At 34.5% G+C, this 16,694-nt stretch overlaps 2 protein-coding genes and 1 long non-coding RNA gene across 3 annotated transcripts in view; all 3 read left to right on the top strand.

Annotated features, from left to right (window-relative positions):
* LOC119638217 overlaps window positions 1–4,085 on the top strand; it is a 187,508-nt gene extending 183,423 nt beyond the window's left edge. Inside the window, exon 4 of the long non-coding RNA XR_005247402.1 lies at window positions 4,035–4,085. This is a non-coding gene — a long non-coding RNA (uncharacterized LOC119638217). The remainder of the gene's footprint in view (window positions 1–4,034) is intronic.
* A 7,031-nt stretch (window positions 4,086–11,116) lies between these two features.
* On the top strand, window positions 11,117–12,607 carry LOC119638196 (thioredoxin reductase 1, mitochondrial-like). The gene has a single exon (XM_038034856.1). The coding sequence runs from the start codon at window positions 11,117–11,119 to the stop codon at window positions 12,605–12,607; it is 1,491 nt and encodes a 496-aa protein (XP_037890784.1).
* Window positions 12,608–14,244: 1,637 nt separating this feature from the next.
* LOC119638220 (thioredoxin reductase 1, mitochondrial-like) lies at window positions 14,245–15,678 on the top strand. Its single transcript, XM_038034886.1, has one exon. It carries the CDS (start codon window positions 14,245–14,247, stop codon window positions 15,676–15,678), a length of 1,434 nt encoding a protein of 477 aa, XP_037890814.1.
* Window positions 15,679–16,694: the final 1,016 nt, after the last annotated feature.

The raw sequence follows: 16,694 nt of genomic DNA, 5'->3' as shown, positions 1-16,694 counted from the left end.
TTATTCATTTCATTTTGGAAATGTATTTTCCGTTGAATCCTCACTTAGGTCTGTTGGCGAAAATTACAATGCTCTGCCTACTAGATCCGGTTCGTGCAAAGAGAAGAACAAATTTAATATGCCTACGTGTTGGGACAATGTTGATTTCATTGTATATTCATTAATAATTTATGGTGTAACGGACGAGTTAATGAAATTTAGCAAACGTTAACGTTATAAGTGTTGTAATAATATGCTAAGCAATAAATGTCTTAATCAGGAGAAACGTACAATTTTCATGCAAAGGGTGACCGGTGTTACGGTTTATCACTTTGGTTAACAGTGAATTTGACAGTTCATGCCTAACTGTAATGAAGCGTAATCATGAACAAATTACCCCGACGTAGCAGTCAGCTTTAATTGTCAAAGTATTTTATTTACTTAAATAGTCAACTATTGCGTACATTTTGTGGGAGATAGAAACGAGTGTTTAAAGACAATTTATTGGAAACGCATTCTTATTTTAGAAAGAGCTGAACATAATCCAACTAAAAGCAGGTGTCATCAGAGAGCTTAATAAGAGTTCTACATAGAGTGCGGATCTTGCTGATTGCTGGGGTAAGACTGCATATATCTCTTGGCAATAAAATATTAGTTTTTGGGGCGAATATCCTTTACTTACTGCAGGTGATGAGTATGGAATGCATTCGGTGGATGTATTTTTATTACTTACTACACATTGAATTTATTCTCGCTGTTATTATGACGACTAAAATGGTATATATCATGCAAGTGTTTCCTCTTGTGTTTTTTTGCAAGTATTATAAATTTATGATTTATTGTAGCAATTTTCCATCAGTAGTAGTACCTTAAACAAATGAACACAATAAATACATTGCAGGAATTCTTTCCGCACTTTTGATAAAAGAAGCGAGCGAAAGTAATACTTAACAAATATATTCAAATGAGTGCTCTATGCGCTTTTGAAAACGAGCACAAGCAATAAGCATAATAATAATAATAATAATAATAATAATAATAATAATAATAAGAAGAAGAAGTATAGTCTTTCATTCATATTCCAGTAAAAAAGAAAATGTATACAAATTTTTCAAAACACATTTAAAAGAAAACAGTTTTGATAAGAAGAAGAGACAGACGAACTACAGTTTTTATTAAAAAAAAAACGTCCCTGCACAGTATAGTGCAAATAAATGGGCGCCATTGAATTAATTTACAGATTTGTGCTGTTTATAACACCACATACATACATATGCATGAAAAGATTTTGTATAAAAAAGAATTTTTATTTAAATTTACGATTGAAACGACGGTTTTTCTTTTCTTTTTTTTTTGTTTTGTGCGTTTTTCTCAAAGCATTGGAATTGTGTTATCCATCTGGGATTTTACAAGGTCATGCAGGGAAAAAGCAAAAGTTAGCAGTTAACTACAAAAACAAAACGTGCAACCGAAATTGCAATTTCCACGATGACCCAGAAAGATAGCGAAACAACGCTACGTAATATACGGATGCGATAACGTTTGCGAAGCGATTGCTTAATACAGTTTCGAAACGCAATAAATTGAGGAAACAAAAATTTATTTTCTAGATCGAAGATATAACGATGCGTAGCTATTAAATTTAGTGAAGGGAATCAGTTAAATAAATAAAGCTTAAGTTTAGTTAAATCAAATAATTAAACATATTTATATAAATTATTGATTTATTTAATTATTGTATTTTACACACATACACATATGTGTTTATTTATTTATTCATTCATTCATTTGCTTATTCATTTATTTTTCATATAAAACCTAATTCCGTTATAAAGTAGTTTTAAGGAAACTATGACAGCCACGATATGAAGTTCAATGAACCAAGAGATATATATGGATGCTTCATTTGTCAAATCGATTATCTCCGTAAAGCAAGAAGTTGAGAAAAATGATAAAATATTATAAATAAATTATTTATTATTCAGTGGCCAAAACCATTTTGCCATTTAGTGGTGTTACTACTTTTAATTAGAGAAATTCGTTTTGAATATGTACAGTTAGCTCCTGCTTTGATATTAAAATTTAATAAAATTCCAAAAATGGAGTTAATCGATTTAGCACGTGAACCATCCATATAGCTTATCGAAGGAAATTATCTTCTTGATAATAAAATTGCGTCGACTTTTACATTGTTAAATATATATAGATTTAGAGAATTGTGTTAGTTTGCGTATGCTGTTAACTGAAAATAAATTACGGAGGCAATTGATTCACTTCGACGACAGATGTAGATGTGAACTTTTGAAGAATAAGACAAATTTCCAATTAAAGTCTATTCTTTTTTCACCATTGACCGGTTAGCGTAACAATTCAATTAATATTTTATTCTACTATATCTACTAAATTATTATTATTCATTGTCGTCTTTAGTTGTTAGTGGGCTGCCGTAAACTTTTTTGCTAATAAAAAGTCAAGTATAACAAGTAAAAATTCTATGTACGGACGCGGCCCACCACTAGATACTCTGGATCATTTCTTTTAATATAGTTATTCATAGAAGCACTCTCTAAAATAATGTGTTACATGGGGCTTGGTCCAAAAATTGTTCGAAAGCATACCAGTGTAGCATGCATTTGCTTAGAACATCTAAAAAATTGCGACCTGTAAATTGAACACAAGAGAAAAGAGGGAAACGAGAAGTCTACCTCAAGTCCTTCTGGGACTTGCACCCTTGCATCCTTGTACAATCACTGACGTAAAGTATAAAAACTATTTGCTTTTAGGGCTTAACGTGCACCCAGATAGGTAAAGAAAATCTTTCAATTGACTTTTCATTATATAAACTAATTTGTCTTGACACAACTTACATATAGGTTTTGTTTGTTTTTTAAAAACTTGATGGTAGTGCTACCTAAAGACAACTTCATATACGTGGAGTCTGCTTTTATTAATAATTTATTGTGTATAAGTCGCTTATTATACAGATTATACGCAGATTACTTTAGTTTTCAAGCCTCTGCGTACATAATGTATAGGTACACATATATATATCATTTGAAGAAATCAATCCGATGCATATATAATTTCATTGCATATCTCTTGGGCGGCTTCCTTTTACACATTACTCGAACCGTTAGTTGGAAATAGTCATAAACGACAGATTGATAAAGACATTGCTTGAAACGGCAAGTATTCAATATTTGTTCTCAAATTAATATCTAACTTGCTTCTCCTTTGTTTTCTTGCTTTTAATTATCATATAACTGCGGTAAATAAAGTTTTCATGATTCATTTTGAACAGCAGGTGCATATACGCATTTAATATATCAAAGAACGCTTTCACCATCTACACCTACAATATGTCTTATGATTAAAGTTACGCACGTGTAAAATTTATGTGTTTGCTTGCATATATTTGCATAAATATACGCCCGCAAAGCGTAATATGTAGGGCAAGGTTAAGGCTTCCAATTTATAGTTTGCAGCAATGCTTGAAAACATAAATTTCAATAAAGCAAGAAAAAAAGAAAACAAAAATCTCTACTACGATAATAAAACACAAAAACTTAATGGGAACGTGGCTTTCAGCTCATTCTGGCTTTAAATAACCAGTTATGTTACGATATAACTGTGAAAATATCTTTTTAAAGTTCTACCTCATCTTACCAGAGTGCGGTTATTCTTTGCGATGCTAATTTGAATAAAACAATTTTTTTGTATGTTACGGAAACTTTGTCTATTTATTAAAAATTATTACCCTGATCGTAGATATCAAGTTTTTAATGAGCAAATAAATCGACAATTACTCTGGTCTCGTTAGTAAATTTATCTCATAAATAAGACTTTTCTTCGCACACATAGACTCTAGCTAACCTCAAGTTTGGCAAAGACTTTTATCATCACCATTACCAATAACTTTAGATATTAATTTTTAATTATGTTACGAAATAAGTTTGTCCGCAATATCTTGGATTAGAAAAATCAAACATATTTGTGCACTTCTTTTTTTTTTTTTTTGATCGGCAAGTAATAACAAGTTGATATTTTTCTTTCAGATACCGGAACAGCCCAAATTGTCGCAGTTATTGGTGGCCGCAATTTAAAAGGTAAGAAGCAAAATGTTATATAATGTCAGGAAGCCATGCTTTCAAGACAATCTCGTATAGATTAGAGTTTGGAAGCTTCTTGAATTATTAACAACTTATTACAAGACAAATCGCGTAAGGGAAAATAGAGAGAGAGAACTATGCTACTGCACCATCATGCAATCACTTTTCAAAATGACGCGTCATATCGGAAGTGGTAACGAAGTAATCCGATCTAAACCGTGCACCAGATTTCATCAAAATATCTCAAAAATTGCGGCTTGTAGGTTGGACACAAGAAAACAAAACGGACGCATGGACGGAGAAGTTTAAATCGATTCAGAGAGTCAATCGGGAACGATTGGTGTAATAAAAGGTGGGTTTTTCACAAGTCCTGCTGGAAGTTGCATACATTCGCACAAACTTAATATATCCTTGCTTTGGTGTAGGGTATAAAAATGACGCTTAGAGAATTTTTACAAAGAAAGTTAACTCTTCAGTAAATGGCAGCTAATTAAATCTTTTTTATGATCAGTATTTAACAAATCGCAAATTCATTAAATGATGACTAAAATGAAATTTAAAAGTGGTGAACACCTTCATGTTATGTTATGTTACGTTATGTTAGCATGCTCCAAGAATATCTAAAAATCTATACCAAGCATAGGAAACGATAGTTTCTGCATCAAGTTCGCATCGTAACTATCCGCCTCTCGCTGCCGCAAAACAGTTGCAGGAAATATTTAAAAGCGATATACAAAATCCTTTGCTTTGAATATATGAACTTTTCCCGTAGGCAAGTACGAAAACGGTCAACATTTTTGTTGTAGTAGTAGTAGTAGTAGTGGGTTATTGAAAGCAAAAAATTGTATAATGTGCATAAATGTGATGAAAGGATTTACAAAGCGACAACATTTTTTATATAACAAGCAAGAACATTATAGTCGGGAAGGCAACGTCTACCATTAAACACCCTATACCACATTGTCTAACGCAATTCTTATTTTTATTATAGCACACAAAAATTATATCTTTTAGTTATGTTTTTCATGCGCGTATTTATTTGAAAAGGAGCCCAAAACGCAAACGTTTAACCCTTACATAGGGCTGTATGCAAAAATAGGCGTAGACTGTCTAAATTTTGTAGAGTTCATTTTTGTATGAAATTACTATTATATTATGGGTCAGTTTCGATCACCACGTATTGAAACTTAGACTTTTCTGCTCCACAAAAGATCAATTTTCGTGAACGAAAAAATAGGCTGAGATGGTCCAAACTTGGCACAGACAACTATCTTATGTTAAATTGCTATTGTGATATAATTTTCATCGTTTCACCTTTTTGTCGTATAAACTTTAGTTTTCGTTATATGAGAGTAGGTTCAAAAATTGCCCCAACACATAGCCACTTTTGCCGAGAAATTTTGAAAATTACAATTTTTTTCCCTACAACGACCTTTCGCAATAGTGTGTTACATGGGGGAGTGATTGCAAAAGTGAACCTCTCCGAACCATTTTCAATAGCATTCCTTCTTGGGTCAAAAGGTCAAAACATCTCAAAAATTGCGAGCTAAATCTTGAGCAGAAATTCACACGGACATCACATGAGACGGACGGACAGGCGTAGCTCAATTCAAATTATGATACTGAATCGATCGGTATAATAAAAGATAGGTCCATCTTAAGCCCTTCTGTGTATTATAGTGGGCCGCACTAACTTAATATATCCTTTACCACAAGTCGTGTAGGATATAATAAAAAGTATTAGAGAACAACTTTGCACATTATTATTACTATCTAACGAAGTGAATTTCTTCATCGTATTAATTGGAAGAATAAAACTTCCATGCAATATAGAGGCATTTCCATTAAATTCCCACATTCCCTTCAGTTTGCAAAATATTCTGACAAGTTGATAAGTTGTTCTGAATGAAAATTCCAGTAAGGTTCAGTAAGGTTATTAGCAAGTTTTAAAATAATTGTTTGGAAAATGAGGCACTTTTAGAATAGTGAGTGCCTCTCGCTATCCACTACCGTTTTTTCGGTCTTTCTAATAACATATGAGTCTCACGTTGCGAAAACGATCGTTGATCTTTAAATGCTACGCAAAGATTGATCCATTTTTTACCTCTCTCTAACTCTAGTAAGAACGGAGGCCCTCTGAGTGCTTCAACTCAGCCTTCGTTTAGCACTGTAACCTAATGCTCTTTCGCTCCCTCCTAATTCTCTCTCGAACGCTATCGTGTTGCAAAATTGTTTGACCGCATTTCTCTACACGTTCTGTCCGTTTATCCTCCAATATTTCGCGTAAAAGCGTCCGCAATAACGCATTCGCTCGTGACGGTTCCGATCGGTTTTAGCAGGTCGCAATATATTATAAAAGCCCATAACTACATCCTACCTCTCTTTATTTTTTAATAAACCAATATGATGAATTTTTGAGGCATCGTACGTATCAAGGAAGGGCATTTTCCAAACACAAGACATGTCCAAGTCTTAAGCCTCTTTTGATTTATAGATGCGTCTATTTCCTGTTTTAAATGCCCATAGGCGCAATTCACTCATAAGCCTATAAAGTGGAATTACACTCATTTATATTGCAGGCCAGCTATATTATTATACTAGGATTCTAACGCCTGCATAGCTACCCACGTTTGTCTGGCACTTCACAGTAAACATCACTGTCCCTAAAAAAGCTGTCGGTCGTATGACTTTTTCTGCCAGTCATTCATTGTTTCAAACATACTATCAGTAATATTTTTCTACTAGTGACTAAAGACATCCAGTCTTTTTCTCGGAGAGATTGCAATACATCACTAAAGAAATAATTATCTTAGACACTATACAAGCAAATCTATTTTCCGTCAAATCGTACTTTTATTGGTGGCCAATGGCACCCGCACAGCGCGTATCATTGCGTTGCGGTTCATACTCTCTGTTTAATAAGAAAAAGGGAGAACAGTTTCTTTTTCCATTTACATCTAAGCAGTATCCTCCCTTCTGCCAGCTCATTAAAAATTTTGATGAAATTGTAAACAGATATCAAATAATATTGTAATTGCATCCAATCTACGTTTGCACTACACAAAGAACAAACTGTATTGCGTTGATTTGAAGGAAACCACCACAGCGCAATTAATTGCATCGTACTATGCCTTCATTAGTCGCTCATTACATACAATGCAAAAGTGATTCGTTTGTTGTCCATTATGTATGTAAATTACAGAAATAGTATGAAGCAGTTTGTAGATAGATGCTTGAAATTTCATATATATATATATATATATTAAGGATAATAGAGATTAGAGATATCGTCCCAACAGTACAATAGTGTTATTATCAATTTTACTAGTACCAGTTGCGCTCGATATTGAAAAATAGTTAATTGTGAAGTAAATATTATGCAAGACAAACATTTTCTTCTTACCATGCACATGATGATGATTAAAATGCATGAACCAATAAAATGCACTATATGTTCATCGTATGCGTATACTTGGTTACTGACTGAATGCATTAAAACGCTATTGGCATATTTTATATTTAATGTAGCGTTAAATTAAAACCCAACGTGGCATTACATGGTGAAAACCGACTGCAATGCAGATGTAATATGAATATAACGGTAGTCTTTTTTAAATACAAAAGTTTTTTATGCACTCTTCTTATGCACTTTCAGGAAAGTTACTTTTAATTAGAATCATTCGAACATTGTAAATCAACTGGTAAAACTGGTCTACCTATCATATAAACTTTTTATTTAAATTCAAGTCATGGCGTCAGAGGCTATCTCCTCAATATCCCTTCACTTCTTGTGAGACTTAAAAAACCTATGACATAAAGAGATTATTAAAAGCATATGGGAAATCGGAAGCCAGAAAAATCTGCCATCTGCATCTATTTAATTTATATACTCGGATCTCTAATACTCGGAGAATTCATAAATTATACTATATATGGCATATATTTCAAAACTTCAAATTGGGCCTGTTTATGTATACGCTCTTCAGCTTCTTCGCAAATTGATATGCACAATTTCGAAGATTTACCCAGGTTTTGACATTTCGGAAAATCGTGTTGTTTTATAACATTAGAGATTGTTAAGAGTGTGTTGCCCAAGTTGAGGGTCAATAGAGAACCTTTGACACCTCCTGCTATTACTATATCTATTACTGTTGCGTACGAATTTAATTCGCTCGATACCAATCTTCATACTCACGGATTTCGTATAGCCTCACATTTTTTTATCAGCTTAAAAAAAATTGTTTTTTTATTTTTTTATAATGCTTTAAAAAATATTGGCCGATGATAGATAATTTCCCCAGCAGATCTTGGTAGCAAAGAGGTTAAACGGGCTTCTCTCAAAAATGAGTTCGAGTTTTAAAGTCGCTGGACATCCTAAATCATTCATTCTCCTTAACGAGCGCAGCGATCTTCACACTCGAACGAAGAATTGATTCTTTTATCAGAGTTTATTTTAAAAAGCAAAGCATGGTTCGAGCACGAGGCGTACTCACCTACTAATGGAAACAATTTAGTTTATTGATTTCAGCTGATAAAGCTATCTCAAGTAATCACATCCACCACGAGGATACTTTTTCTCTAAGAAAGAAATTATCTATCGCTAAGATATCAACTATTTATGCGCACGAATTAATCGCTTGTGCTGTGCTTAATGAATTAGTTAAGCATAAAAAATTCTTCTTCATAACTTGGGCACAAAGTATATTGCTATTGCTAGGCAAGTTCGCTGTCGAAATTATTATATGACAGCAATAACTCATAATCAAACGTTTAACATAAGTCACTGATCTCGAGCTCTTGGCGCACGATACGTTTTTCGCACGACGTGGGAAGTGATTACGTATCACTCGACTGACCACGATGTCAGCGACATTAAAACCCTTTGCCATAGGCACTCATGAACTTTAAAAAGAACTTTATCGGCTACCTCTTGTTGGGTAAAGTGTTGGAAAATTCCTCCTTTTTCTCCATACTCAACAGTGTTTTACAACACCAACTAATCTTTCCAATTCGCGGCGATTTTTATCCGCGAATGATTATCCCACAATCCAGGCATGTCTGTCTTTTGTTTGTTAGTTAAACTCTATGCCTCTTAAATTTATTTATTGTACTTGTTAGACTTCAATTCAAAAAGCAAGTACTCACCGATATTGCAAAACCCTTTACCCAAATAGAGCGAAAAGGGGAATTCAAGATGTTTTTGAAACCATATCTGTCGTTCCTTATTTATGCTGAACATCATATTAAAGCGGCATGTATGCATTAGCTTTTTATTGGATTATTATACTCCTATGGGTCGATTACACACATGCCTTCATTACTGTTTCCTAGATATTAGAAATATTAAGAAAATTAACAAGAAATTATTACTCGTATATAAAATCGCGAGGCTTGAAAGACAATTCAACAAGTTTTAAATTTAAGCAAGAAACAAAAAAAAAAAAAGAAAATGTAGAGGCGCCATATGTAGATGATATTACTAAACAGCTCATGTGTGCCAAGCAATTTTTGCACTTTATAAACTTTTTCAGTTTGATATCAACACATGCGTTTGCGAACAACTTTATTGAAACATATGGCAAATTTTGCTAAAACGAGAATTCGCCAAACGATGAATTCTTTCTGTTCTGTTCGCATACAAATAAATTTAAAAAGTTTCCACAACAGATTTATAAAAAAAAAAAAAAAAACAGAAAAAAAAGGAAAAAAGTTTTCCGAAACTTTAGTTCAATCTCTGCTTAGTTTTAACTAACTCTGCACGCATTTGTATACACCTATTGGCATACTTGATAGAGAAGCAAAGCAGGCAGTGCAAGCATGCTTGAAAAACTTTACAAACATTTTTAAAAAAATATACTTTGAAAACTTTGATAGAGAAAATCGATCGTTTTACAAGCGCCGCAAATATTTATAGATTTTTCGGAATCCATTGAATGCTTTTTCATTATTTCCGCATCTGCTATTAAAAGTTTTCTATATACACTAATCGTACCTTGGGGGATACATGGAAACGCTCATTGTCTGAACGCACTGGAATTCCCCGTCGAGTTAAAAAGATTGTTGTTCTGTTGTCGAGCAATCAGCACTGATACGAAACCATTACCACAAGCTCTTTTATTCAAAGGCTTTATTGTAAAACATCATTCACGAGAGATTATCTTAGATTACTTTCCTTAACTACCTATTTTACCGTTCCGGATATCTCTTCCTAGAAAGCAAACTGACTTGTGACTTGTGACATCATTTTGAAGAACACTTCACTCGCTTTCATTTTCTCTCTTTTTGGTTCAGATCACAACCTGAGAGTTTACTTCGCATGTTGAACTTGGACTTATGAGAATTTACATCTCGACTAATTATTTTGCCGTTTATTGATAAACAAGGGAATATACTGCCTATAAAAATATTTACGTATTTATTTATTTTTATATATGTACATATAAATATGACCTCAATAATATTAGCTTGACCTTCTCATACAAGTTGGATCTAAATATTCAAAGGAAAAGAAAAATCAAACTTGATGAGATTTTATATTATACCGATCCCCCAGAGTGGCCGAATAGGCCATAGTTTCGGCTAGCAACTCAATGGTCGTGGGTTCAAATCTCAAGTGCGGTAGAGTTTTTAGTAAAGCCGAAATCCTTAGATGCTAGTACTTTAAGTCTTAGAATTTATTCTCTGGCTAAATTTATAATAATAACTAGACTAGAAGTTAACGCTACTCGTATCCGTACGTATCACTGTGCAATGCGAATGACGTAAAGATTCAAATTAGATTTGATAGAAACACGGGCCGCGGCAAACTTCGAAAATAAACTCCATAAAAGAAAATCGTCAAACTTAGCAGTTTTTGTTAAAGTCATTATCGTAGACAGAGTGGCAGAGTGACTTTTAATGATTACATTTTTATTTTTATCAATCGTAGACATCTCCGATTCTAAAATCAAATTTTAATTCAGGAAAAAATATAAAAAATATATATAGCAAAAATTTGGATTTGCTAAAGAAGAATAAACGAAGAAACTATGAAAAAAAGTCGTAGTGAATTTCAGATGTGGGATTTCGATTTGATTTGCATCGGCGTTGGTTCGGGCGGTTTAGCTTGCGCCAAAGAAGCAGTACGTTTGGGTGCCAAAGTCGCCTGCTTGGATTTTGTCCGACCGACACCGATTGGAACTCGTTGGGGTATTGGCGGAACGTGTGTCAATGTGGGTTGCATACCAAAAAAGCATATGCATCAAGCCGCTCTGCTAGGTAATGCTATAGAAGATGCCACCCACTTCGGTTGGAATGTGCCTAAAGACTCTGCAATAAATTGGAAAAAACTGGTTACCGAAATACAAAATAACATCAGATCGACTAATTGGGTTGTCAAAGTAGAATTGCGTACTAGAAACATGACGTACTTTAATGGTATCGGTTCATTTATTGATCAGCATACAATAAGAGTGAAAATGGCTAACGGCTCAGAGCAACAGATTACAGGCAAATACATATTGATAGCTATTGGAAATCGTCCTGTTTATCCGAAAATACCTGGGGCTTTAGAATATGGCATAACTAGCGATGATCTGTTCAGTTTGCCTAAACCACCGGGTAAGACATTGTGCGTGGGAGCCGGCTATGTAAGCATGGAATGTGCCGGATTTTTAAATGAGTTGGGTTACAATGTTACCGTTATGGCACGAGCCGAAATTCTCAGCACGTTTGATCAAGAAATGGTAAACATCTTGAAGGAGTACATGGCTTCGCGTGGTGTAACCTTTTTGCAATACCGTTTGCCAAAATCGGTGGAACTAACTGAGAACAAACAGTTGCTGGTAAAGTTTCGAAATATTAAAAACGAAAATATCGAGGAACATGGTATTTTTGATACAGTCATTTGGGCGATGGGTAGACGGCCACTTTTAGATGATATTAATTTCTCGGCCGTGAATCTAACAATAGATGATTATGAAATTGTAGTCAATAATTTTGAACAAACTAGTGTCCCGAACATTTTCGCAGTTGGCGATGTCGTGAAGGGAAGACCCAAACTAACTCCGGTAGCTATAAAAGCTGGAATTTCAGTGGCTAGACGATTATTCGGCGGCGCCGATGATTGCGTGAACTACAACAATATACCGACAACGTTATTCACACCTTTGGAATACAGTTTTGTAGGAATGACAGAAGAAGAAGCTTTACGCCGATTCGATGAGAATGACATAGACGTGCATCATGGTTATTACAATCCGATTGAATTCATTGTATCACAACGATCTACTGCGTATTGTTATATAAAAGTCATCACGAGACGTGATGAAGCCTGCCGTATAATAGGTATACATTTTATTGGACCGAATGCCGGTGAAATTTTGCAAGGCTTTGCTGCGGCAATTAATTGTGGTTTGACTGTGGATGCACTGTTCTCAACAGTAGGTGTTTACCTTACCAATGCAGCAGAGCTAACCAAAGTGTTTATAACAAAACGTTCCGGTTTGGATCCTTCGAAACCCTTGTATGTCCTAACTTGAGAAACTTTATGCTTCAAAAATCAAATTTAATTTTATCACTAAGTGAATGCAATTAATTAATACACGCTTATGAACTTGACTAAATTTCACTAATTAGATAAATACGAATTTTTAAAATTTATCTTTCGTTTCATCTTCTCTTAGGACTCCTTAGTGAGAGTCGTCCTATTCACGATTTTTTTCTTTTTACATCGGTCACATTGTCCTAGATACAGTTTTGAAGACGGAAGGAAGAAGCTTCTTTCATTTCTAATATTTTATTCTTGAACAATAATTTGTTTATACTGCAAGTGAAAGACTAAAGTGAAAGATACAAGTTAGGGATGTATATCAATTGTTAAATCAAATATTATTTCTAAAGTCGTAGTAGAACGTTGCTGGCTCTTTCTGAATGATTGAATGAATTCTGCTTCCATGAAAGCTGGAGTCGTTCTCGTTGTGTATGCTAACCTTCTTTTGTTTGCGTATTCTTATTCAACACTGGGAACATGATATTGTACTAATGTTTGTTTAGGTTCGAAGAAACCACGTTCCAAACATATACACAATAATTTGCAGATTAATTTGCATGCCAGCTGCATATTAAAGAGCATTTTCTTGTCCAACAAGCAAGAGCATTAGGTAGACGTGTTGATGAAAGGATACCTCAAGCGGTGACATAAACCGCAACGACAGCAATCTAAATTATCTCCTTGTATAGCATTTTATGAAACTAACTGCACCTATTGAAAATTTGACGGATTTTGTGAGTCTCAATTTAGCAATTAGACCCTTTTGTTTTAAGGTGTCAAGCGACTTTTTTCGTTTCTCCGACATTCCTAGAATTAGCTTACGCAATAGAAGAATATTAGGTGCTTGTTCGATTTTATTGGTTGAGTTGTTCACCTAAGAATGACAGACAGAGTGCCCCTTTTTCCTAAAAATTCACGGAACAATACTTATCATGCCCGAAATTTCAATGAGAAAATCTTGCAAAGGTTGATGAACCAAAAAAATCGAGGACCAACTTCTTAATTTGTTGGCCTCTAGGAAAGCAACTATTGTTGTTTGCGCTTCTTCGATAATCGTACGCGTACCGTATGCTTGTAATACTACCGCACCGATCACATTCAACGAGACGGCTGACAAAAAAGAACTTTTACCACGACCTCATGCTCAATCATTGTTGATAAAAAACGTGAAAAGGGAAACGTTTAAAAGACACTTCTCGAGTAGTTGACTCTTACGGTCGAATGCATATTTCTTAAGTTTCTTCTTCTAGAAACTCAGCGAATGATAACTGATTGTCCGTTGTTCGCATAAAGTTCGTTTGTCAAAAGTGAATTTTTAATAGAATTTCTTTCCATCATTTGGGCTGTGAATGCCAATCTCAATATGTCATCTATGATTTCAAAATCTTCTCTCTATCAACATGTCTAAAAGCAAATAGACTCAGTTTACAAATATTTTTTAAATATTTGTGCATCTATTTTTTAAACAAAATCTTTTAAATATCTCGAAAATAGTAAAAAAATTTTAAGATGAACTGCATAATTATGAATTTGATTTGAGAAAAATTTGCTAAATTGAAATAATTTTTTAAAGATATTTTCGTATTTATTTTCTAAACAAATGCAAAAAAAAATTTTTTCAAAAATATGAAAAAAATTGAAGTTGAAAAGCATGATAATAATTACGAGTTTGATTTGGTTTGCATTGGCGGCGGAAGCGGTGGTTTAGCCTGTGCTCTAAAGGCGGTGGAGCTAGGCGCCAAAGTTGCTTGTATAGACCCACAGCGTGGTGCTGCTGGAATTTATACCAACGCTGGTATTACATACAAAAAGCAAATGCATCAAGCGTGCTTGCTAGGAAAAGATATACGTCATGCCGCCTACTATGGTTGGAACATATGCAGTGCACGTAAACGTCCAATAAACTGGCGAAAGTTGATTTCTAGTATACAAAATGTTACGGAAGATGTTGCAAAAGAAGATGACCGTATGAAATATATAAAATTCTTCAATGGCTTCGGTTCGTTTGTTGATGCTCGCAGCGTAAAGATTAAGTTGATCAACAACGAAGAGCTTTTAGTTACAGGTAAACATATTCTAGTGGCCACTGGAACTCAGCCTGTTTATCCTAAAATCCCCGGCTCGTTGGAATATGGTATAACAAGCGACGAATTTTTCTCATTGCCATCACCGCCCACGGGTAAAACATTATGCGTGGGCGGTGGCGTCGTTTGTATGGAAATAGCCGGTATTTTAAATGGTCTCAATTTCAATGTGACTGTTATGGCCCGTAGTGAAGTACTTCGGGGTTTCGATCAGGAGATGGTTAAACTTGTAATGAAGGACATGACTTCCCGCGGTGTAGCATTTTTACAACATTGCTTCCCAAAGTCAATAGCATTAACGCGATGTAAGCGTTTAATTGTTACTTATAATAACAGTCAAAAAAACAATGCCGAAGAATTTCGTATATTTGATAGAGTCATTTGGGCTATCGGTAGACGAGCACTTTTAGACGACATTAACATCTCGGCCATAAATCCAGCTTTAAATGATTCTGAGATTATTGTCAACGAATATGAAGAAACAACTGTGCCAAATGTATATGCATTAGGTGATATCACCAGTGGCCGGCCGAAATTATTTTCGGTAGCTGTGGCTGCCGGGGATCTCCTGGCTCAGCGGCTATTTAGCGGTGCCGGCCGTACAATGAATTATGAGAATGTAGCGCGAAGAATATTCACGCCGTTGGAATATAGTTTCGTAGGTTTAACTGAAGAAGAGGCTGAGGAGCGGTTCGACAGAAGCGGCATACAGATACATCATGGTTACTACGAACCATTAGAACTTGCTTTAACTCACCATTGCACGAATTTCTGCTACATGAAAGTGATCGCCAAATGCGATGAACATTATCCCATCTTAGGCATGCATATTACTGGACCGAATGCTGGCGAAATTATGCAAGGTTTTTCCGTGGCCATAAACTCCGGTTTAACTTTGCATAAGCTATTCGCGACGGTAGGAGTTTGCGCCACCAATGCACAAAATTTCACCCAACTTTTTAACAAAAAGAATTAAACTTGAAATTTTTTTGGTTCCAACGGTTCGACAACTATAATTATATAAAAAAAAAAAAAAAAATTGAAAAAAATAATAATTGCTTTTATTTGTAAAATATGGGTAAAATTTGTCAAATAGTGGAGCATTTTTCGTTTTGCACCTTTGAACCTTTTGTTTTGCTTTGTTGCTTTCAAGATTTGACTTATCAAAGTCTACGTTTTCTTAATAGAATATTACCTACTTGAACGTTTATAAATTGGAAAAGATGCTTGTATGTGACACCCACTTGATCACCATAAAAACGCGTCAATGGATGACGGATGGTAAGGAAAAATCCTACCAGGCCAGAGAATAAAAAACTGTGATCTTAATGAATTCCAATTCAGATATAATCAATGTGTGCGTACGTCTACAGCGGTTGCACAATTTTGAATATATAAATGAGTTTGAAATTTTGTTTTTTTTTTAACATTTCTACGAAATACCACTTAATACCACACACACAATAAGTTGCGTAAGTCGTCGCCTTTTCTGAAGTTTTCTATCATCATCTCCGCTGTAGCATTGTACCTAATTGCTGTGGAATATTACAAAGTTTTGTTTGTTTTATTTTCTTTTCAACTTTGACACTACTTTCATCCCATTCCTTTACCCACGATAGCAGTGTGTGTCAGCATATAAATCTTTGAACGAGAGACGAGAAAATCGAACAAAATATCCTCACATTATGGGATAGAAGATAAAGTTTCTCACTTAAATTCTTCCAGTGCCAGGCCGATGATGAATAAATGTTTTATGTACGTATGTGCACGTAAACAATTTGTTTTGTAGAAATTTAGTTTAATAACGTTGGTGTAAAAAGTTTTATATAAAAATATGCAAACGTGCTTGACAATAGCGTAGCGAGCCTTTGCCATTCGTAAACCTATACAGATCTAGACATGTTGATAAACAAATTATATAGAAATAAAAGGAATTAATCATAAATTTCACCCTTATTCCGAAACGATTACATACAAGCGACACTTAGTCGA

This window comes from Glossina fuscipes, unplaced genomic scaffold (assembly GCF_014805625.2).
Source record: "Glossina fuscipes isolate IAEA_lab_2018 unplaced genomic scaffold, Yale_Gfus_2 85, whole genome shotgun sequence".
Taxonomy (NCBI): Eukaryota; Metazoa; Arthropoda; class Insecta; order Diptera; family Glossinidae; genus Glossina; species Glossina fuscipes.
This window is presented reverse-complemented; position numbering and strand designations above follow the sequence as displayed.